The 23,912-nt window shown below is 44.5% G+C and overlaps 1 protein-coding gene across 3 annotated transcripts in view; it reads left to right on the top strand.

Moving 5' to 3' along the window:
- LOC147113805 (dihydropyrimidinase-related protein 3-like) overlaps nt 1-23,912 on the top strand; it is a 485,445-nt gene that overhangs the window by 354,571 nt on the left and 106,962 nt on the right. For all 3 annotated transcript variants that reach the window (XM_085995141.1, XM_085995142.1, XM_085995143.1), the window contains exon 4: nt 3,376-3,540. In XM_085995141.1, coding sequence (XP_085851267.1) covers nt 3,376-3,540 — 165 coding nt within the window. The remainder of the gene's footprint in view (nt 1-3,375; nt 3,541-23,912) is intronic.

Here is a 23,912-nt window from a genome sequence, read left to right as displayed (position 1 = left end):
CAAAAAAGCTGGAATAAATCAATTCCAAACTGCAGGGATGAAGCTATAAAGCTCGAGTAGTTCTCCCAGGTTTAATTAGTTAATTTTGTTAATTTATTTAACAACCATAAATGTCGCTGTTAGCCGGTAACCTTGGGGACCACCCGCGTTTAGATTTCTCAGCCGTAACTGGACGCCACGAGAAATCTGGTGCCAATCTGGAAAAGTTACGCTCATGACTGTTTTGAACAGGTGGAGGCTGAGGTATGTCAATGAGCTTTGGAGGGTTTCGGCAGAGGCCACGGGGCAAAACCCCCAAGAAATTACGGCGCGGAAACTGGCTGAACTCGCTTGTGCCATATTTTCCTCTGACTTTTACTACTTTCGACATAGGTGTGCCATTGTTAACGGTGTTTAAGTGTCCAGGAAATTCGGGACCATTGCATGCCCTTAAGCAAAAAAGAAAATGGCGGTGCAGGCAGGAGGAACAGGAATGACTGTTACACCCCTATGCTGCGCCATCTTCCTCAGGAGCAGCCACAGAACAATAACTGTCAGATATTCATTCAAATCCAAATGTTACTTCCACTTCCAGGAATCCCGCCATTAGATTCTGCAGAAGTCCCCAGCATGTTTATGAAGAGATTTTCCTTCCATGATTTCCAGATTTAATTCTACCCTAGAGAAATTGCTACCTCCTTGAGCTCTGGGTTCTATTAGTCATGTTGAATAACAAAAAAAAAAGTACACCATAGCAACGTTTTTTTTTAAAAAACACACACTTTTCATAGCAACAGGGAGCTGCAAATTTGGGAGGGCTCACAGTATTCAACTGAGCATTACAGATACGGATTTCAGTGGGTCCCCATGGCGATGATGAATGGCCCCTCGGCTCCAAAGTATTAAATCTTCCATATTTCTGGAGTTTGGCAGATTTAGAGCTTGCAGCTTTGTTTGTTAACGTTCTGACTGACATCAGAACCATTAGGTTTACTGCAGGAATATTATTTTTGCTATTCTAAGTCTTTAAACAGATTCATAAAGGCACGTTGGGGATTTTAAGAATCTGTAGGCCAGAGTGTCTGGTGTTGTTCTTTCCCTTCTCTCCTTGCCTCCTAGTTTCTGAAAAGCGGCCTACCTGAATATAATGATTCCTTGTTCCTCCTGTGTCAGTGGAGAAAGTGAGTTCTGTTTAAAAAATATATATATATAGACGAGGGAAACATGCTCTCGGAGCCTTCTGTGAATGTACTTTGTTGCATGATAGCCAGGTTCTGTATCAGGGAGGGGCGGGGTGGGGGTGGGGGAAACTGATGCCATTTGGACAAGGTGCCTTTGCATGACTGGCAATGAGCCAATTTAAAAAAATGAATTACACTCCAGGTTCAGATCTGAGCATTCAAGTGGTTTATTTTTTGCTGGCCTTTTATTTGTTTTGCAGAGACTTGAACTGCGATGAGCGTTCTCCAGAAAAATCAAAGCTGAAACTTCAGTTGGCCTACTGAAAGAAACGTTCGCCTACTAGACAGTTACTGCAGTTAAAAACAAAAATTTTAAAGAACATTTTGGTCTGCAGTAATTGCATTGACTCCCGAGGGTTTTGTTTTCTTTTGTTCAGTTTTGTTTTGTGAAATTGGATGTTTCCCCCCCCGGGGTCTCCGGTGCATTTTCAGGGGGAATTGGTTTGTGTGGTGGGTTAGAGCATTAACCTTTCACCTCTGGCACCTGGCTTTGAATCCAGCCCAGGCAAGATTTGAGAAAGTTTGTCTCTACTTGTTAAGTAGCAATTTTCCTCAAGAAATTTGGTGCTTTTTTTTTCTTCTGTATTTGAGATTTTCCCAGAATGTAAGACTATGTAAACACCATTTCACTTATGCACATCGTTTTGCAGATGCAGTTCAGTAGCAACTGTAGCAGATTGGGGGGGGTGGCGGAGAGAGGGAATCTTAGTATTTTAGTAGATCCAGAGGGGGCACAAGACTGAAGCACTTTGAGTGGCATTCTGGAAAGTTAGACCTAGTGAGGAAAGGGTGATTTGTCCTATGTGGCATGAGTTTAGGCAGAGAACAGCCACAATCCACTCCCTATTGTGCAGTAGGCCACAGCAAATATGCTGAAATTCAGTATAGGTTGAAAATGCTCAAACACACGGAAACGTGAAGCTGATCTCGAACAAGGATGACAGTTGGGTCAAAAAGGAATTGGATATATACTTGAAAAGGAGAAGTTGCAGGGCTATGGGGGTGGGGCGGGGGAAATGTGACTCATGGGATAGCTCTTTCAAAGGCATGATGGGCTGAATGGCCTCTTTCTGTGATGTATGATTCTGGGCTTGCTTCTGATGCCGCCTTGTGGTTGAATAGTTTGTCGATGCTGTCAAAGATTACACTCGGAAGACAGTCACTAGGTTGAGGCACTAGGGTGGCCAGCATTGTGGGATCATTTCCCCAGCATGCAACTGCACCTCCAGGAGAAGGGAGTGAGGCCGGATTATTTTCATATTATTTAATAATTGGAGTAGCAATGGAGTGCTAATCATTTTCTACAGTTTGGTATTCCAGAACCTATAATGAAAAGGACGTTGAGCTTATGTTTCTTGGCCTGTCCTTTAGGCCAGTGAACATATCCTGCTTTCATTGTGTAACCTCTATGGGATAGAGCTGGATGTGAGCACCATTAGCAGTTGTCATTCCTGAACAGTCAGCAGCCGGGCAAGATGCCATGTTGAGATAACTGAGCAATAATGAAGCACATGCCTGCCAACTGTAGGCGCCACCCATTTTCTCCTAACGGGCAACCCATGAGCGCTTGACGCCAAATCACAGTGGTCTCCATGGAGCACTCGCTTCCATCTTAAACGTGAGATATGCCAGCCTGAGCTGCATGAGGGAAAAATGAGACCCAGCTGTAAAATGCAGCAGGTTCCTCTGGCCCAAGGAATTAATCCCGTGCCTGCAAGATTGTAGGCGGCGTAAAATTGATAGCGAGGATTTGGTTAGAAAAACATTGACCGTGAGAAAACTCCTCTAAAAGAGGATAAACCAGCTTGGGCTGAGTGAACAATGGTTTCTGACTGTCAATCATTCTGGAAATCCGGGCTCCTCTTAACCATTTTGAGATTATAGTTACTCCGCTCCCTCAGGCACTATTAAACTGCAAGTCTAAGGGATAAGGTTCCACTTAAAATGAAAGCCTATTTAAAAATCATTTATCTTGTATATATCTGAAGTTGTTTGCATTTAAACAGGATTTAAACATGATTCTGTTGCACTGTGGAAAAAGATAAAAGGATATTGATGGAGCCTAAAAATTAGAGTGGGAATTTGAGGCCTTTGGCTACATGAAGCATTCCTGAGTGTTGTGCGCTGCCCTGACTTTTCCTTTCCTCTTTCACAGTTGACCATGTGGTCCCAGAGCCCGAGAGCAGTGTCATCGCCGCCTATGAGAAGTGGCGGGAGTGGGCGGACAGCAAGTCGTGCTGCGATTACTCACTGCACGTGGACATCACCGATTGGAATGAGGGTGTGAAAGAAGAAATCCAGACTCTTGTCAAAGATAAAGGTCTGTTTCATACTTTACAGAGAAGGTGTTTGTGTTCAGTATCTATGTTTATGTAATGTGGCATGTAGCAGGTAGCACGCACAGGAATAACTTCCTTCAGCCCTCAGCTCAAAGCACCAGTGTTGAAGAAACGTTATCCACTCTCCTTGTTGAGTAGCCTTCGATTTCCCTTCTGCGATAATTAACTCACTTCCTCAAAGAAGCTTTTTTCCTCTTTTCTCTATGCCTGTTTCTCATTGTCTGTCTCTGTCTTTGTGTGTCTGTCTCTCCTGCTCTTCCTACGTTTGTTTCTCTGTATGCCTGTTTCTATCTGTCGTCACTGTCTCTTGATCTTCCTACATTGTTTCTCCCTTTCTCCGACTTGCGCTCTCTCTCTCTTTCTAGCAAGGGTCACTGAGCAGCACGTTAAGTGATTAATGCTCTTTCTGCCCTGGCCTAGGCCAGGGATGCTGTAGCACCCTATCTGAGCTCAGCAAAGACTGCGGATCAAACCTAGAACCTTCCTGGACAAATGGATCAATACTACACTATGCAATAATCCACCCTCTCAACCAGCAGGGGAAGTGTCATTAATTTCTTTTGGTAATTGGCCAATATGGGAACCTTTTTTTCTGGCTCAGCTACATTTACAACTTGTGTTCCTGTGGAGAGTGATGCTTGACTTCCCAATTAATGCAAAAAGAAAAAAGAAAGACTTACATTTTTATAGCAACTTTCACAAACACCAGACATCCCAAAGCGCTTTACATCCAATGAATTACTTTTTTGTAGTGTAGTCACTGTGGTCGTCGTCGTCTTCTTGGGCAGTCCCTCGGAACTGAGGATGACTTGCTTCCACGTTAAAAATGAGTTCGCAGGTGACTGATGAGTCCAATGCAGGGCCTACAGTCTCTGTCACAGGTGGGGCAGACGGTGGTTGAAGGGGCAGGTGGGTGGTGTGCTTGGGTTGACGTGCGCTCCTTGCGCTGCCTGCGCTTGGCTTCCACTTGCTCCCGGCGAAGAGACTCTAGGTGTTCGGCGCCTTTCTGGATGCTTCTCCTCCACTTTGTGTGGTCTTGGGCCAGGGATTCCCAGGTGTCGGTGGGGATGTTGCACTTTTTCAAGGAGGCTTTGAGGGTGTCCTTGAAGCGATTCCTCTGCCCACCTGGGGCTCTCTTGCCGTGCCGGAGCACCGAGTAGAGCGCTTGTTTTGGGAGCCTCGTATCGGGCATGCGGACAATGTGACCCGTCCATCGGAGCTGATCGAGCATGGTCAAAGCTTCGATGCTGGGGATGTTGGCCTGAGCAAGAACACCGACATTGGATTTGCAGGATCTTGCGGAGGCAGCGTTGGTGGTAGCTTTACGGTGCCTGCTGTACATGGTCCATGTCTCTGAGGCATACAGCAGGGCGGGTATCACTGCTGCTCTGTAGACCATGAGCTTAGTGCCGGGTTTGAGGTCCTGGTCTTCAAACACTTTCTTCCTCAGGCGATCGAAGGCTGCACTGGCACACTGAAGGCAGTGTTGGACTTGTTGACAGTCGGCTCCCGAGGTATGGAAAGTGGCCCACGTTGTCCAAGGCCTTGTCGTGGATTTTGATAATCGGGGGGCAGTACTGTTTGGCGGGGGCAGGTTGATAGAGGACCTTTGTCTTACGGATGTTTAGTGTAAGGCCCATGCTCTCGTACGCTTCGGTGAAGGTGTTGACGATGGTTTGGAGTGCGATCTCTGAGTGAACGCAGACGCCAGCTTCGTCTACTTACTGTAATTTGATGACAGAGGATGGGACAACCTTGGATCTGGACTGGAGGCAACGGAGGTTGAACAGTTTCCCGTTTGTTCTGTAAATTAGCTCCACTCCAGTGGGGAGCTTACTGAGGGCGAGATGGAGCATTGCAGCAAGGAAGATCGAGAAGAGCATTGGTGCGATGACACAGCCTTGTTTGACCCCGGTTCGTACGTGAATTGGGTCTGTGGTGGAACCGTTGGTCAGGATCACCGGCTTGTATGTCGTCGTGAAGCAGGTGGAGGATGGTGACAAACTTTTGAGGGCAGCCAAATTTGAGGAGGGCACTCCATAATCCCTCACGGTTGACAGTGTCGAAGGCCTTTGTGAGATCAAAGAAGGCCATGTACAGCGGTTGGCGCTGTTCCCTGCATTTCTCTTGTAATTGACGTGCGGTGAAGATCATGTCCATTGTGCCCCTTAGTGGGCGGAATCCGCATTGCGACTCTGGGAGGAGCTCTTCGGCCACTGGGAGAAGGCGATTGAGGAGGATTCTTGCAATTACTTTCCCTGTGACTTTCACTGGTAATGTGGGAAACGTGGCAGACAATGTGATGATGACCAGATAATTTTTTTAAGTGATGTTGGTTAAGGGATAAATATTGGCTATGACATCGGGGTTAACTCCCCTGCTCTTCTTTGAAATAGTGTCATGGGATCTTTTACGTCCACTTGAGAGAGCAGACGGGCCTCGGTTTAACGTCTCATCGGAAAGATAGCACCTCCGACAGTGCAGCACTCCTTCAGTGCTACACTGGAGAGTCCAGCTACATTTTTGTACTTGAGTCTTTGGAGTGAGACTTGACCGCACAACCTTCTGACTCTGAGGTGAGAGTGCTACCAACTTTTTTTTATGTATCATTTATTGAACATTAAAAACATTTACAACATCATGATCATTTTATTGTATCATACAAATCCATTCTGCCACTCTGCACAGCCATTCCTCCACCACATATTAACATCAAAAACTGAAGTTTAATTTGTCTCCCGTAACATATATTAATTGATTGTACTTTAAAAATTGATCATAAAATACAATCATTAAATTCCTTTCTGAATAAAGCATCCACAGAGCCTTATGATCTTTTAGCTTATACTTGAAATACTCTTAGATTTATTCTCCTCCCCATAAAAAACAGAGCATACCTTCTTTGCACAATTACAAATCTAGCCAAATAGAACATTAAATTAATTGCTGCTCCATTAGACTCGGCCAGACTCTCCTGCAATCCCCATCTCAAAATTGAGTGCCACGGGATTCCCATTCTCGCTCTTTGGTCCCTATCCAGACAAACAACCTCACACAACTGTCGAACATAGTACTTAAAATCCTTTAACTACGGACATAACACTAGTAAATGGGACAGAGCCTCATCCCGTGTCCCACACACTGGGCAAGTTGCCACCTCCACTCGTCCAATCTTACATAAGACCGTCATGGTAAAAATCCGGTTATGAGCCATTTTGAAATCCAGTTCAAACCACTCTGGACATTTAAAATTTGCCCACACTCCCTTCCAAATCCTGTTGAAGTCCAGCTGTGGGTATATATTCTGCCAAAGCTCCTGACCAGCAGGTGTCTTGAATCTCCATTCTCTAAATATCCCATAGAAATCTCGAGTATTACAGTCTCCAGCAGAAAGCTTAGAAAAGCGGGACGCATTTTACTTCCTTTGGAGATTTCTGCATTTATTTCTTCCATCCGATCCTGTGGCATTGCCCTCACAATCTTCTCATACGTGATCATAATTGCTTTTTCCTCTACCTTCTGATCCTCCTCCCAAACCATGTCCCTCACTACCGCTTCCAGCAACCAACTTGGAATTACCTCATATAATACATCTTTCACGCACATAATACCAGCTTTTATAAAAGCTTGATTAAATAATACCTCTCCTTCGATGTTAACCCACCTGTTCAAAAATAAGGGCTGTTCTGAAAATTCCTCAGCACCCTTGGACATAAACTGCACACTTTTTTTTAAAAATTGGGCCCAAGTCTCTACAACCCCCTTATAAAACCTAATTATTGTATTCCATATACAATATCCCTTGCCCTGCTATCCCACTTCATTTTTAACAATGCTCAAAACAACTCTTCCAAAAACTTGTATTTGACTTCTGAAGATATTTCTTCACCCATTTGATTCTCATGGATTTTTTCTTCAAATCAATATCTGGGAAATTGAGTCCTCCCTGATTTCTTCGTCAAATGATGGTATTGTAAGCAACCAAGGCTGTTTTCCCTTCCCATAAAAACCTCTCACACGCCTCTTGGATGGACTTTTACACCCACTCAGGAATATCCTCCACTGTTGTAGTGTCCGTGTGTAGATAAAGACACTGAAGACAGGAGTTGGTTCATAGGTATTTACTAAGCAAGTCTAGGGGGGGGGGTTTCTAAAGGATATACACAATACACAGGCTTATATAGCCCAAGTGGCAATTACCGGCATTACGCACACCTGGGGCTCTTAAAGGCACATACACCACAATTCCTCCCCTTCTAGCTAACTAGTACATCATATTTTAAGTAATTATTAATTACATGTTATATGCAAAATAATATACATTGCTGTATTAATTAATTATAAGTTAGTCTCTCAGGAGGCTTCCTGACTCGGTCCGGATAACGCCTCGGGGGTGTAGTAGTTTCTGGTGGTGTAGGTTCCTCTGGCAAGGCTGATTCGGCTTGAAGGCCAGTGTCGGGTTCATCGGGCTCCAGTATCACCGGATCGGAGGTAGATATGGGTATCTCTACTTCATCGTTAGATGTATAGAGTGGTGGTGTAGGTTGTCCCTTTTCGGATGACTTGATGATTTGGTCAGCATGGCGCCTTATTATGCTGTCTCCGATGTCCACGGTATACATCAGTGGTCCTAATCGTGTGCAGATAGTTCCAGGCTGCCATTTCTCGGTACGGTAGTCCCGGGCCAAAACCGGTTGGCCTATCTGGAAGGCCCTAGTTGGCCTTTCATTCATGCCCTGAAACCGCCGGTTCTCCACGTCCCTTCGGATGTTGGGCTTGACCAAATCCAGCCGGCATCTTAGGTTTCTATTGTAGAACATCATGGCGGGAGTTTGGTTAGTAACCATATGTGTTGCATTCCTATATGCAAATAAGAAGTTATCCACCTTGTGCTGAAGTTTTATGTCTTCATTACCCATGGCCTTGATGGCCTTCTTGAAGGTCTGGACAAACCTTTCAGCCAATCCATTGGTGGCGGGATGGTATGGGGCGGACGTGTAGTGCTTTACCCCATTGTTCTTTAAGAACTTTCTGAATTCTTCGGACACAAATTGCGGTCCATTATCAGAACATATCTGCTCCGGCAGCCCATTCCTGGCAAATATGGTCCTTAATACTGTGATGGTTTTTTCCGTGGTGGTGGAGGACATCTTTATTACCTCCGGCCACTTGGAGTGTGCATCAACTGCGATTAAGAACATTGAGTCCATAAATGGACCAGCAAAGTCGATGTGCACCCTTTGCCAGGGAGATGAGGGCCACTCCCATGGATGTAGAGGGGCCTGTGGCGGAGCATTTTGGACCTTCTGGCATCCTAGGCAGCTCTTGGTCATGTCTTCGATGTCTCCATCGATACCTGGCCACCATACAAACGCCCTAGCTAGGTTCTTCATTTTCACTCCACCCAGATGCCCCTCGTGAAGCTCCTTTAGCACTTTATCCTGGAGTTTGGGTGGAATCACCACTCTGGATCCACACATCAAGGTTCCTCGGCACACTGACAGCTGTTCTCTTCTTTGTGAGAATGCTGGCAACAGTGGTTCGCCATGTGCTGGCCATCCCTTCACTGTTAAATCGTAGACCCGTGAGAGAGTAGGGTCATTTCTTGTCTCCCTTTCAATGGCAGAATTTGTCACCGGTAGACATTCCACTATGGTAGAGTGGAATATCTCTACTGGGTCTACTGTAGGTGCCTCTTCTATCGTTGGCAATGGTAGGCGTGATAAACCGTCAGCATTCCCATGCTGTTTTGACCCTTTGTATTCAATGTTGTATTGGTGTGCCCCTAGAAAAAGGGACCACCTCTGTAGTCTTTGTGCCGTCATAATGGGGACACCTTTTTTAGGATTGAATATGGAGATGAGGGGTTGATGGTCAGTCAGCAAGGTAAATTTTTGTCCGTGTAGGTAATGGTTGAATTTCTTTACTCCCCATACCAGGCTGAGTGCTTCCCTGTCTATCTGGGCATAGTTACGCTCAGCTTTTGCGTCACGCTCATTGAACTCAGCTATCGGCCGTTCCGAGCCATCAGGGAATCTATGGGACAATACCGCTCCTATGCCGTAAGGGGATGCATCGCACGCCAGTCTGATTGGTAGTAATGGGTTGTAATGAGCCAAAATTTTCTCAGATGTGATTAAGTCTTTACATTTATGGAAGGCACGTTTACAGTCTTTGTTCCATTTCCAAATCACTCCTGTCTGTAGAAGATAATTAAGAGGGTGTAGAATAGTTGATAAGTTCGGTAAAAATTTATGATAGTAATTTATTAATCCCAGGAATGACCTTAATTGTGAAACATTTTCAGGTGCTGGGGCTTTTATAACTGCTTCAATTTTTTCAGGTGACTTATGCAACCCTTCCTTATTAATTATGTGGCCACAATATGATATCTGATTTTGGAAAAATTCGCACTTGGGGCGATTTGCTCGTAGGCCCCGTTCTTTCAGCCTAGTGAGCACCTGCTCCAAATTGGCAAGGTGCTCGTTGTCGTTTTCTCCTGTTATAAGGATGTCGTCTAGGTAGCATTGAGTCCCTGGAATCCCTTGCAGGATTTGCTCCATAGCTCTTTGCCAGATAGCTGGAGCTGATGCTATTCCAAAAACCAGTCGATTGTACTGGTACAGGCCTTTGTGTGTGTTTATTGTGAGATACTTTTTAGAGGTCTCCTCAACCTCCATCTGTAGATATGCCTGTGCCAAGTCAATTTTTGTGAAACATTTCCCTCCGGATAGTGAGGCAAAAATATCTTCTATCCTCGGAAGAGGATACTGTACCGTGTGAAGGACCGGGTTTACAGTCACCTTAAAGTCCCCACAGATGCGAATTTTTTTCTGTTCCTCAGAGTTATTTTTCAATGTTTTTTTCATGACTGGAACGATGGGTGTTGCCCATTCGCTCCAATCTATTTTGGATAATACGCCTGCCTTTTCCAAATTCTTCAGCTCTGCCTCGACTGCCGGACGTATTGCGTATGGCACCCGTCTTGCCTTAAAAAATTTTGGAATTGCTGTATCTTCCACTTTTATTGAGGCGGTGATGCCTTTCAAGGTTCCTAGTTTCTCTTGAAACACTTCTTTGGCATTGGCCAAGATGTCTTTTAATCGTTCAGGTATGATGTCATCATTGTCTTTTTCCTTACTGGTCACCGTCAGTGCCTGAATGGAGTGCCAGTCTAAACGTATCTTCCTTATCCATTCACGTCCCAACAACGGTGGACCACCATCTTGTAGAATGTATAAATACAACTTTTGTATTTCTTTGCCGTTGTATACCACAGGCACCCTTATTTTTCCTTTGGGGTAGACTTTCTGCCCCGTATATGTTTTTAAGATAATGGATGTGTCTTTTAGAGGTATATGCGAAAATAGCCTCTCGTAATCTCGTCGATTTATTACGGTTAGAGCTGATCCTGTATCTAGCTCCATTTTAACTGGGGACCCTGCTATTGTGAGGGTAACCCAAATGGTTTGGTAATCCTCTTTGGCAAGTACATTATGTAATTTGAGACAGCTTAGTCTCTTGTTTCCGGAGTCGCTATCGCTATTCTGGTCTTCGGAGCTATTGTCCGTCATCATTTGTACCTTCCTGTACTTTTCTTTATTGATTTTTTGTTTTCTGTCAGTGGATTTATTTTGTCCAGATTGGCATACCCGTGCAATGTATCCAATCTTACCACATTGCCTGCATGCTTTGCCCTTGAACCAGCAGTCCCTCTGGTTATGGGTGGATCTGCCGCAGCGATAACATCTTCCGAACTCCTGTGTCATTTTATGGGTGCCGAAGTCCTGTGTCTCTTGTATCTCTGCAGCTCCTTTTGCTGCTGCTTCGTATGATACAGCCATACTGAAAGCTTTGTCCAATGTTAAATCTTTTTCAGAAAGCAGTCTTTTTTGTGTTCCTTCACTTAAGAGACCGCAAACAAATTTGTCTCGAAGATAATCCGATAGTCCTGCTCCGAATTGGCAGTACTTTGATAGCTTTCTTAATTCGGTTAGGTAATCAGCGTTACTTTCATTCTTGTGTTGATTTCTCTTGAAGAACTTGAATCGTTCCGCTATCAGCAGCGGTGTTGGGTTTAAATGCTCCTGCAGGGTATCAACAATTTCTTTAAAAGTCTTGTCCTTTGGTTTGGCTGGAGTGATTAAATTTCGTAACAGCCCGTATGTTTTCGCGCCCATTAAGTTCAGAAGTACTGAAGCTTTTTTTTCATCTGTTATTCCATTTGCAGTGCAATAAACCTCTACTCTTTCCACGTATGTGGTCCAATCTTCTATTTCGCCATCAAAAGCCTCAATATTACCAGATTTAGGCATTTCAGAAAAGATATGGCGCTTCCCGCGCTTTTTTTTTTCTCTCTGTAGCAACGATATGGCGCTTCCCGCGCTTTCCCGCCGCTGCTACCGATAACAACGCTGTTTTACTGTGGTTTCCGTTTATTCACTGTTGGAGACTCGTTTCCGACGGAGGTCTAAACGCTGACCTGCTTGCCGCGCCGGCCGTCTCTCGAGTGCACCCTCCCAGTCCGTTATTGCTTGCCTCCGATTTCGCTGCCTGTCTCAGCTGTAGAGCCCGCCGCTGGAGCTCCAGCCTGACGCCCAGGAAGGATTAGCGCAGTACCTGTCACCAGCTTGGCCAGCTGGTGAAACCACAGTTTCTCTTACTTCCTTGAGTCTTCTGGACGCTGGAGGAATCGATGTCCTTGGGGTGCTGCCGAATTGCAGGTAAGTCCGTTTCCACTTCGTCGCCACTGTAGTGTCCGTGTGTAGATAAAGACACTGAAGACAGGAGTTGGTTCATAGGTATTTACTAAGCAAGTCTGGGGCGGGGGGGGTTTCTAAAGGATATACACAATACACAGGCTTATATAGCCCAAGTGGCAATTACCGGCATTACGCACACCTGGGGCTCTTAAAGGCACATACACCATAATTGCTCTTAAAGGCACATACACCACAACTGTCAATAAGTACCATAGCTGAGATAGCTGGAGAGTGGACAGCACTGTCACTCTTCCTTGCACTTTCAACCACCACCTTTGCCATCTTCCCAAAATCTTTTTTAATTTTCATAACCTTTGGTTCCCAATTTAATCTATCCACTTCCTCCTTGTCCTCCTTGCACCCCATATGCACACCCAGAACTTCCAAATCCTCCACCACCTTAAAGGGCTTTCCTCCAACCATTTCCCCCCTACCCCTTCCCGCAACCAGGATTGGGACTTACTATAGTTCATTCTGGCTCCTGAAGCTCTACAATACTTCGCCACCACGTCCATAGCTTTCCTCACTGACTCCCCGTCTCTCAATGTTAAGGTTGTGTCATCTGCATATTGGTGTATCACCGACACCAGCCCAGAACTGGGAACCACAATCCCAACTATACCTTGTTTCTTTCGCATCATGTAACTTAATGTTTCTGCTACCAATGTGTGCAACAATGGGGACAGGGGACAACCCTGTCTCACTGACCTCTATCGGAAAATACTTGGATAAAAAAACCATTACATTTAACACAGCTCAATATATTTGAATCCTTATCCACTTAATGAAATCTTTCCCAAAGTCAAATGATTCCAAAACCATCAATAAAAACTCATGAGAGACCTTATCAAAGGTTTTCTCTTGAGCTATCTTTAATACATAAGCCTCCCTTCCACTCTCTTCCATGAGCTCTGTCGCATCTCGGATTGAGACAACAGAGTCTGCAATGTCCTGGCCTATGACTTCATAGGTCTGAGAGGGCAAAACTATCTGTGGCATCACCTCCTTCATACGATTTGCCATAACTCTCGCCAAGATCTTATAATCCACATTTGATAATGTGATGGGCCTCCAATTCTTTAGCTCTCTTCTATCCCCTTTATTTTTATAAGCTAAGCTTATGATACCTCTCCTCCTTGATGGGGCCATGTTTTCCTCAATTTTAATCTCCTTAAAAACCTCTAAAAAGCAATGGACTTAAAATCTCTAAATATTCTTTATAAAATTCTGCACTTAGTCCATCGGATCCTGGGCTTGCCCCCTCCCCCCTTCATTTCACATTGCTACTTTTATTTCCACTAATCCTACTTCTTTGACACACATGCTTCTCTCATCCTCCTTTAAACCCTCTTCAATAAAAGCACTAACCTTCTCCATCGCCAATTTAGAAATGTCTTCTTTTGTATATAACTCTTGATAAAAGCTACTAGCCGCCTCCAAAATCTCTCCACTTTCATTAATGATCTTCTCCACCAACCTTCAACTCTCCAATTAATAATCTCTGTCGCAGCTTCTCTTGCTCCAGAAAATAGCTAGTGCATCTTTCTCCCTCTAATGCATCTCTAGCCTTTGCACGGAGAATGGCCCCCTTGTAATAATTCCCACTCATCCTTTAAAACCACCCACTAAGTCTCTGCTCCCTTATCCCTTCCGTCAACTGCTTTACAGATATCCGTAAACCTTCTGTTTAGATTCTCTTTACGTCAGTTAGCTGCTGCTCCCTTTTCCATAATGTACCGAAAAAACTTTTACCTCATATTTGAAATTGTCCCACCAAACACTTTCTTTTAAGAATAAAGGTTCCTTCTGAGCATTCTTTTATTATATTTAAAATCCCTTCTTTAAAAGCAATTTCTTTCAGGTATTGATTGTTTAAAATCCACACCCTGGATCGATCTTAACTCTGCTGTTCCTAATTCTAAGAACCAAAGCCGAGCGGTCACTAAAAAATACTTTTTTGTAATAAATCTCCATCACCTCAAAACTTAACCCTTCCTGCATTAGCATAAAATTTATTTGGCTCTGTTTTAAAACATCACCCACCCAACCTCTTCTGGAGAACTCCCTTTTTATGGGGTTCCGATCCCTCTAAGTGTCTCAAATTTAAATTTGTCGTCATTTTCACAATCATCCCTCTGGAGTTATCATCCTTAAAGGTCATCTGGGCTGAAATGTCCATCCGAGATTAAAAATACATTAAAATTCCCCACGAGGGTTTTCCACCTCTGCCACTTCAGTGAATAACCACTGAAAAAACTTGTGACGCTTGCAGTGGTCGTTCAGTGAATAGATACTGGAGATCACAATTAAATGCCTCCATTTTTATCTTTAGCCGTAAAAATCTCCCCTCGGTGTCCTTGTCCACCAAGGCAAAGTTCTCTTTTATGGAAGGACTCGCCAAAACAGCCACCCCTCTACGTTATTGTTTGCACAACTTGCAAACAACTCTCCCTTCCGAACTCTTTCTAGGATATCCTCATCCCAAAAGGTTTCTTGCAGACACAACAAGTCAGTGTTTTTAAATCACTGCAGCAAATGCTGCAACTTCTTCTCACCCCCTCAGTCTGTTCACATTAATCGAGACCAAATTAATCATGGCTCCGAATAAGGGAAGTGTGCCTGATAATCCTCCCATCATTTTGTAATAGAGCCACCTGGTGGACTACTGATCTATATAATAATAAAGCCATGTGCAGTACAGTTCTTGCCAGAAGAGAGAGTGTGTGTACGCTGTGTCCCAAGAGATATCAGAATTGGCGATGAGCATGCGATTGTGGATTCCCTATCTGAAATTTTTGTTGGAGGATAATCCTGCCAACCGACAGAGCAACTGTTAGAGGTTCTTCGTTTTGCAGAAAAACTTAAAAATCCGAGGTAAGTTTCGAGCATACGTGGCTGAATTGTCGACATTGCCAGAGTCCAGATGGCCGCGCCTATGGAAATAATGGGGCACATGGGTGAGTTTCATCACGACCGAAAGACTTTTGGAGCATATGTGGAGCGGCTAGAAATGTTTTTCACCGCAAATAGCATTGTCGAAGTCCCCGATGATGTAAACTGTAACCGGGCGGTTTTAGAAATGAAACGGGCTATTTTTTTAAACTGAAACACGCTCCGAGGTGTATGAACCCCTGAAAAATGTGTTTGTTCCCGTCAAACCGAAGGACACGCCACTGAAGGAGACCCTAGCCAAGTTAGAACAGCACTACAGTCCTGAGCCCCTGGAAATTGCTGAAAGTTATTTTTTGACTTAGCTTGTCAGACAGCTATGTCGATGGATATGGCCAGCCGAGAGTTCTGCGTCATTTCCCGTCATCGGGACAACCAAGGTGAATCGGCTGCAGGCTAAAAGTGAAAGGCAGTTGAACCCCAAGGCCTCAGCAACTGGCCAAGGTAACAGTGCATTGAAGTCATGCTTTCGGTGCCTGGGACAACACATTGCTCAAAGCTGTCCATATGTGAAGGCAGAGTGTTTCTACTGCAAGAAAACTGGACATTGGGCCAGAAATTCATGACCAAATGCGTGAGTACGGTCTGGGTACTCACGCATCTGGCCGTTGGAAATGCCGGCGTTCAGCATGCACAGCGCATGCGGGGAACGCCGGCATTTCCAGTCCTCGGAACGAAGGGGTTCATAGGCACAGCGCGTGCGACTGCACAGGCAGCGCTTGCGCAGTGAACTTCGTCGATTTCATTCATGGATTCAGTGAGGGTAAGTCCTTACAAGTTACACTTGAAAAAAGCATGTGTAAAGTTGTTCCAAGGCTGCGGAGGAAGATATATTTTATCGTGGAGCTTCTGAAAGGCAATATTTTTGTTTGGGAAAGGGAGGGAAGTTATTTTAAGAAATTTTAAGTAAGTTTTAAAGTTTAAATTTTTTTTTTTTTTAAACGGGTTTTCAGAATGGTAGGTAGAAGGAGCAATTGTGGCTGTGTGAATTGAATGTGAAAATGAGTGTTCTAAAATGAGTAATGTAACATTTCCAGCACTTTTAAGAAAGAAACTTTTCATCAGTAATAAGTAATTATGTATGTATGTCCGCATATATTCCTTTACGTATATGTATGTATGTTTTATATTCCTTTACTTGTGTATGAATATGTTTTTAATTATGATTTTTCAATAAGTTACTTTCTCTGAAAGTCATAATTAAATAATACATTCATACACATAAGTAAAGGAATATATACATAACACGCAAAGGAATATATACAGACATACATACTTTCAGAAGCTCCACAATAAGAAATATCTTCCTCTGGAGCAACTGTACCCATGCTTTTTTCATGTGTAAGTTGTAAGGACTTGACCTCACTGAAAGCATGAATGAAAGCGGCGAATTTTACTGCGCACGCGTTCTGCCTCTGAACCCCTGCGTTCTGCCTCTGAACCCCTTCGTTCAGAGGACAGGAAATGCCGGTTTTCCCCGCATGCGCTGTGCATGCTGAAAACCGGCATTTCCTCCGGCCAGACGCGTAAGTACCCCGACCGTACTCGCGCATTTGGAAGGGAATTACTGGGCCAACATTTTACATGTCAATAAAATGAAAAATTTAACAATTGCACGATTTGCCCCCTCGCATCTGCGACTGAGGGTCCAAGGAGGTGCATTGCGCAAGAGGTCATCGTCGTACGTATCCACACACTGTTCCCTTTGGGGAACTGTATGAAGTGGTGGAAGGATTTATGGCCGTGATTAACGCTCATTCCGTGACCGTAACCATCTTTGAACCAGCCATTAGGGTGGTTAGTCCTATGGCGTGAGGGTTTTACGGGCTCCCACAACCCATCTGAGGGGGGGGGGGCCACCCACACCCACGGACGCAAGTATCCCGTTGGATGTCCACCCAGAATTTATAGTTGGAGCTCCGACTCCACTTGCCGGGACTGTCTGGAGTGGGGTTCGAAACCCTACTCCTTCTGGCCCAGCGGCGGGGATGCTTACTGCTACGCAAAAGGCCCACTCCGCACAAAAGGTGACACCCATACGTTTCCTGCGCCTTTTCCCTCCCCGTGACTGGAGCCCTATGCTGCCACTTGAAAGACCAAGCTATCATCTGCCCTTTTTGCGGTGCCTTTGACTTCTCATTACCAATGATGAGCAGGCGCTGCGCCTCCACCTCCTTGAGGAGATTGCTGAGGTCATCATCAGTTCAATTGTGAGTTCTTTTAATGCCGTGAATTGTGCTCATTCCAGCCATTTCACATTGCTAATCGGATTGGGCCTTTGGCATAGCGGTAGGATCCCCGCCGCTGGGCCAGATCAGGGTAGGGTTTCGAACCCCGCTCCAGACAGTCCCGGCAAGTGGAGTCGAAGCTCCGGCTCTAAATTCTGGGTTGACATCCAGTGGGATATTTGCGTCCATGGGTGTGGGTGGCCCCCCCTCCTTGTATAGCTTGTGGGAGCCCGTAAAACCCTCCCGCCATAGGACTAACCGCCCTAATGGCTGGTTCAAAGATGGTTACGGTCACGGAATGAGCGTTAATCATGGCCATAAATCCTTCCACCACTTCATACAGTTCCCCAAAGGGAACAGTGTGAAGACACGTATGACGACGACATTGCTAAATAAATAAATGGAATTTAAAAAATTCTTTTAGGGCTTTTAAAAGTCTTTAAATTGCTTTAACTCTGTTTAAAACTACTTCAGATTCTTCAAAATAATGTAAACGTTTTTAAAAGTTTATAAAAGTTACCAAAAGCTTCAAAAAACTTCCAAAAACCTATTTAAACTGCTGCTTTGCATGTAAAAATGCTTAGCAGCTTGGCAGAAACATTGGGGGCGTGTCCTGTTAAACTGAGACCTCAAGGGGCGTGCCTCAGTTGCACAGCGCGCTACAGGCTTCGCGCTGGCTGCACTCCTGGGCGGCGTGACGTCAGACGCTGCCCGGGAGTCAACATTTTAAAACAGCAATTCCAGGCGTCCCTGAAGCTCAACGGCCGGCGCGTCGGGTAAGTGCAGATCGGGGGCTTACACGCGCGGCAAGCCCCCGACTCGAATTTCTGGGCCATTATGCGAAGGCGTTCCGATAGAAGAGTAAACTGACTGGCAATGCTAGAAGTAGAAATCACTACATACCATTGAAGAGAAGCAGCAGGAGTTGTTGTTTCTGGAGATTCATGTCATCAGGAGCACGCAGGTATCTAACAGCGATTCGCGAGGTATCGTCATCCAAGTAGATGTCGCAGGAACCAGGATACCCATGGAAATTGACACTGGTGCATCCGTGAGCGTAGTACCGGAATTACTATATCGCGACAAGTTGCGTGATTATCGACTAGAGAAATTGAAGGTAGAGCTGCGAGGCTACTCGGGAGAGCAAATCCCTGTAGTAGGAAGTGTCACCATACCTGTAAAATACAAGGATCAGTGTAAGCGATTGCCTCTCAGTAGTGGCAGGAGACAAGCCTGCCTTGATGGGTAGAAATTGGTTGGGTTCACTGAAGCTGGATTGGAATGAGATTTTTCACGTGGAAGCGAAATTTATATCGAAAGATGATGTCATCAAGCAGTATCCGAAGGTGTTCAGTGAAATGGGTAGTCCGATCCAAGACTTCAAGGCAAGTGTCAGTGTGCAGAAGGATGCAAGACCAGTTTACTGCAAGCCACTCGAGGAGAAAGTTGAGCAAGAACTCAAAAGACTAGAAACTGAGAACATTATCTCTAAGGTAGATCTGAGTAATTGGGCTACACCCATTGTTGTACCCAAGTCAGATGGTAAGGTAAGGTTGTGTGGTGATTACAAGGTAACCTTAAACCAGGTTCTAGAGTGTAATCTACCCAATAGGTTGCCAAATGTGGAAAATTTGTTCACAATGATGACAGGTGGCCAGATCTTTTCGAAGTTAGATCTAACAAACGCTTACCTACAACTTGAATTAGATGAAGAGTTCAAGTCATGCTTGGCCATAAATATTCACCGAGCCTATATCAGTTCAATAGGCTACCATTGGAGTGTCCTCTGCCCCAGACATATTCCAGGGGGTGATGACCCAAATTTTGCAAGGGATTGAAGTGTTATTTGGATGACGTACTTATACTTATTTCAGCACCCAACAGGCAAATCCATGATGAGGTGTTGAATGAAGTGCTCAAACGGTGAAGCATGGAGTACGAGTGACAGCTCACAAGTGTGAGTTGTTTCAAAACTCAGTGGAGTACTTAGGGCACAGAGTAGACAAAGATGATTTACAACCAACCAAGGGAGAGCTGGATGCAATCAGAAATGCACCCGCTCCCAAGAATGTCTCTGAACTTCGATCATTTTGCAGCCTTTTGAATTATTACGGAAAGTTCCTCCCAAACTTGGCTACAATGTTACATCCACTGAATGAGCTGTTGAGAAAACAGGTCCCTTGGAACAGGTCAAAAGAATGTGACACAGCATTCAAAGAGTGTAAAAGCCAGTTAGAAGAGAGTACCATCTTAGTTCACTATGAAGAAGATCAAGCTAGAGTGTGACGCCTCTCCTTAAGGAGTTGGGGCAGTGATCGCTCATGTACTAGATTGTGGGGAGGAGAGACCAATTGCTTTTGCTTCATGCACTCTCAGTGCTAATGAGCAGAATTATGCGCAGATCGAAAGGGAAGCTTTCATTGATTTTTGGGGTCAAGAAGTTTCACAAATATTTGTTTGGTCGTAAGTTTACCATAGTTACTGACTGTTAGCCCCTGACAGCAATACTTCATCCAAAGTCCCTAGTTCCAACCTTAGCTGCAGCCCGAATGCAGAGATGGGCTTTGATTTTATCAGTGTATAAGTGTGACAGTGAGTACAGCCGATCAGCTGATCACAGTAATGCTGATGCTACGTCCAGGTTGCCATCCCCATCACAAGTTACACCCAATAAGGAAGACGTGTTCTATTTCTCATACATTGATGAGCTGCCAGTCACAGCTGAAGAGATTGGCAACCAAACGTGACCCAATTATGTCAAAGGTGTATGATTACATAGTAAATGGATGGCCAAACCAGGTATCAGAGGAAGATATCCATCTATACTTAGTTTGTAGAAATGAATTGTCAGTGGATAAAGATTGTATCATGTGGGGGGGGGGGTGCAAAAGTGGTTATCCCAAATAGGTTCAGGTCTAAATTGTTAGACCTTCATGACCAGCACCTGGGAATGTGCTTGACCAAGAGCTTTGCACGCAGTTACTTATGGTGACCAGGTTTAAATAAAGAGCTAGAGTATATAGTCAGTCAATGTACATGTCAATCGGCGAGTATGAAACCACCATCAGTACCATTACAGCCATGGAAATGGCCTCCCAGGGTGTGGCAAAGGTTACATGTAGATTTTGCTGCGCTAGAAGGACAGTAATTGTCCATAGTGATAGATAGTCACTCGAAGTGGGTAGAGGTGTTTCCGATGCAGATAATAACAACAAGCAAAACACTAGACAATTTGCGAAGATTGTTTTCTTCATACGGCCTCCCAGAAGAAATTGTGTCTGTTAATGGGCCGCAGTTTTGTTCAGAAGAGTTCACACAGTTCATGAGCAGAAACTATGAAACATAGCAAAGTTACACCGTACCACCCTGCTTCAAATGGTGCAGCAGAGCGCACAGTACAAATTGTCAAACGCGCCCTTATCAAGCAAATGTTGGATCCAAATCCAAAGAAATGTCATTTGTCGTCGGACCACAAACTGGCACTACTTGTAGAAAACCAGCAGCGTTGCTTCTCAAGCGACAGCCACGAAACAGGTTCTTGTTGTTAAAGCCAAACTTGGCACAGTCTGTAGAAGAGAAATAATCAAGGCAAAGAGAGTCATGCTAAAGGTAGAGTTGAAGAGAAGTGTGAAGTTGAACCAGAAGGTTAGAATGAAGAATCGTCACCATATATGGTGAAAGTGGTTACCAGGAAGAGTAGTGAAGATATGTGGCCCTCGCACATATTTGGTCAAGATGTTTGATCATGGAAAGTTTTTAGGTTTGTTCACACTGATCATATCTTACCTACAGATGTGGAAGGAGTTGAAAGCTGGGATGATCCAATTTATTCTGATGAGTCAGATAGTATTGTTACAAATAGAGTACCAGTAGCAAATCCTACATCAGACGTAACAGAAACAAGTCCAAGACAAAGCCAGAATTTAAGTCTGAGCCTGAGTCAGGCAGACAAACAGTCTGAAAGTGTAGAGAGTCTAAATGTAGATCGAGTTCAGCCCGTGGAGAAAAGTTCTCTGCAGGCTCAGCCTAGAATGAGCCAAAGTCCTACAATAAGATCTGAAAGTTTTGTTCAAGAAAGAAGGTATCCTCTTTTGAAACAGAAAACCAGTGGTTAAGTTTAATCTGTAAATATGGAAAATAAGTTCATATCTTTTGTTTGTGTTACAGAATTCTATAGTAGAATTTGGAAACCTAAAATGGGTCCCATTTGGGAAATGTAAACCAAGAGTTGTGTATACCATGCAAGTCATGAACAATAATTATTTGCTATGATTGTCCGCTGTGGCTCAGTGGGTAGCTCACTTGCCTCTGAGTCGGAAGTTGTGACTCCAGGGACTTGAGCACAAAAATCTAGGCTGACACTCCAGTGCAGTGCTGAGGGAATGCAGCACTGTCGGAGGTGCTGTCTTTTGGATGAGATGTTAAACCGAGGCCCCGTCTGCGCTCTCAGGTGGACGTAAAAGATCCCATGGCACTATTTCAAAGAAGCGCAGAGGAGTTATCCTCTGTGTCCTGGCCAATATTTATCCCTCAATCAATATAACAAACAGATTATCTGGTCATTATCACATTGCTGTTTCTGGGAGCTTGCTGTGTGCAAATTGGCTGTCGCGTTTCCCATATTACAACAGCGACAACACTCCAAAAGTACTTAATTGGCTGTAAAGCGCTTTGAGACATTCGGTGGTTGTGAAAGGCGCTATATAAATGCAAGTCTGTCTGTCTGTGTCTTTCTGGCTGCTGTTTAAGGACCAAAGAGGCCCTAAAACCTGAAAAAAAAACCACCACCAACTTTTTATAAACTCACTCTAACTCCCTGCAGTAGTCAAGCACCCAGCAGCACCTGCTCACTCCTAGCCCCTCCCACCTGGAGAGTGCTACCCACTGAGCCACAGCTGACACTAATGCACTGCTCTGTTTTAATTATGTTTGTAGCTGGCCTGCTCGGTAACCGAAATATACCCCAACCCATCGTTGCCATGGTGAGCTTGGTGCCAGCATGATAATGGAGCCCCCTTTTGGCTGTTTTCCCTCCTAAAGCAAAAATGAAAAAATTAAGTTTGCCAAGAACCCTTCATGAAGACATCACTCCTTTATTATTGAGGGGTTTTGATAGAGTAGATAGGGAAAAACTGTTTCCATTGGCCAGGAGGGTTGGTAACCAGAGGACACAGATTTAAGGTTATTGACAAAAGAGCCAGAGGGAAGATGAGGAGAAACTTTTCATGCAGAGAGTTATGACGGTCTGGAATGCACTGTCTGAAAGGGTAGTGGAAGCATATTCAATAGTAACATTCAAAAGGGAATTGGATAAATACTTGAAAAGGAAAAATTTGCATGGCTATGGGGAAGGAGCAGGGGAGTGGGACTAACTGGATAGCTCTTTGAGTGAGCTGGCAAAGGCACGATGGGCCGAATGGTCTCTTGCGCTGTATGATTCTATACATCCTGAAGCAGTGAATTGGTAATACACACTGAGCTTCAAAAGCATGTAGCCGTGCAGTCTAACAGCATGTTGAATTAATGATCCGGTCTTTCCTGTTTCACCAAAGAAGCAGTCGTTTTATAGGCCCCAGAGGAAAAGTATCCACAGCAATGAGCTTGCAGTTAAAATGGAAGACTTGGCAATCTTAAGCTGACCTAAGGAAGCTGATGTGTACCCTAGAATAGCTCAAAATGGAGCAGTGTGAATGTAGAGTCTTGAAAACATTCATGCTCTTATTGATCTGCTGAAAAATATCAAACCTCTGCAGAATTCTGCATCCTCCAGATCTTCCCCTTGCACTATTCCTTCTCCACTGTGCTGTGTTTGAGCTGTTCTCTTTATTGGAAACTCACGTTGGGTAAATGGTGACCAGTTGGTGCATGTTATATTTTTGAGCGTTTATACTAGATTTCCTCCCCCCCCCCCCCCCCCCCCTCCCTTGAGTTCATGTGTTACAGACCACCCCTGTTAAATGTAGCAAGCCCAGGGATTAAATTGAGAACCCTCACCATATTTCAGATCACTGGATAAATCATGTGCTGCTATTTGGTTTCCTTGGGGGTGGGGGTGTTTGAAATTGGTCTTTGACAGGAGCACAAAACAGGCACAACAATAAGGAATTGGAAGCCCATTTGGCCCAATTTTCTTTTCCAGGCTGCCGATTCGCTATTGCCCTTTCTGCATTGGGCTAGTGATGTACAGGTAGCGCCTTTACTTGCTAGGCTGGAGAGGGAAGCTTGGCTATCGTGCCTTATGCATCGACATCCTTGGTTGTGTCCTTTTGATGAACATCCTGTGAATTGTGTGATAAGGTTCTTGAATGCTGATTGATTGATTGTTTCCCAAGCTGGTCACAGATGGTAACATTTAAAGGATAAGAGGACCACCATGAATTATTCAGTCAAAAGTGATTTAAAAGTAACGCAGAG

Source organism: Somniosus microcephalus, chromosome 8 (assembly GCF_052327205.1).
Source record: "Somniosus microcephalus isolate GS21.2 chromosome 8, FLI_Smic_1.0, whole genome shotgun sequence".
NCBI lineage: Eukaryota > Metazoa > Chordata > Chondrichthyes > Squaliformes > Somniosidae > Somniosus > Somniosus microcephalus.
The sequence above is the reverse complement of the archived record's forward strand: the minus strand, read 5'-3'. Positions and strand labels throughout refer to the sequence as shown.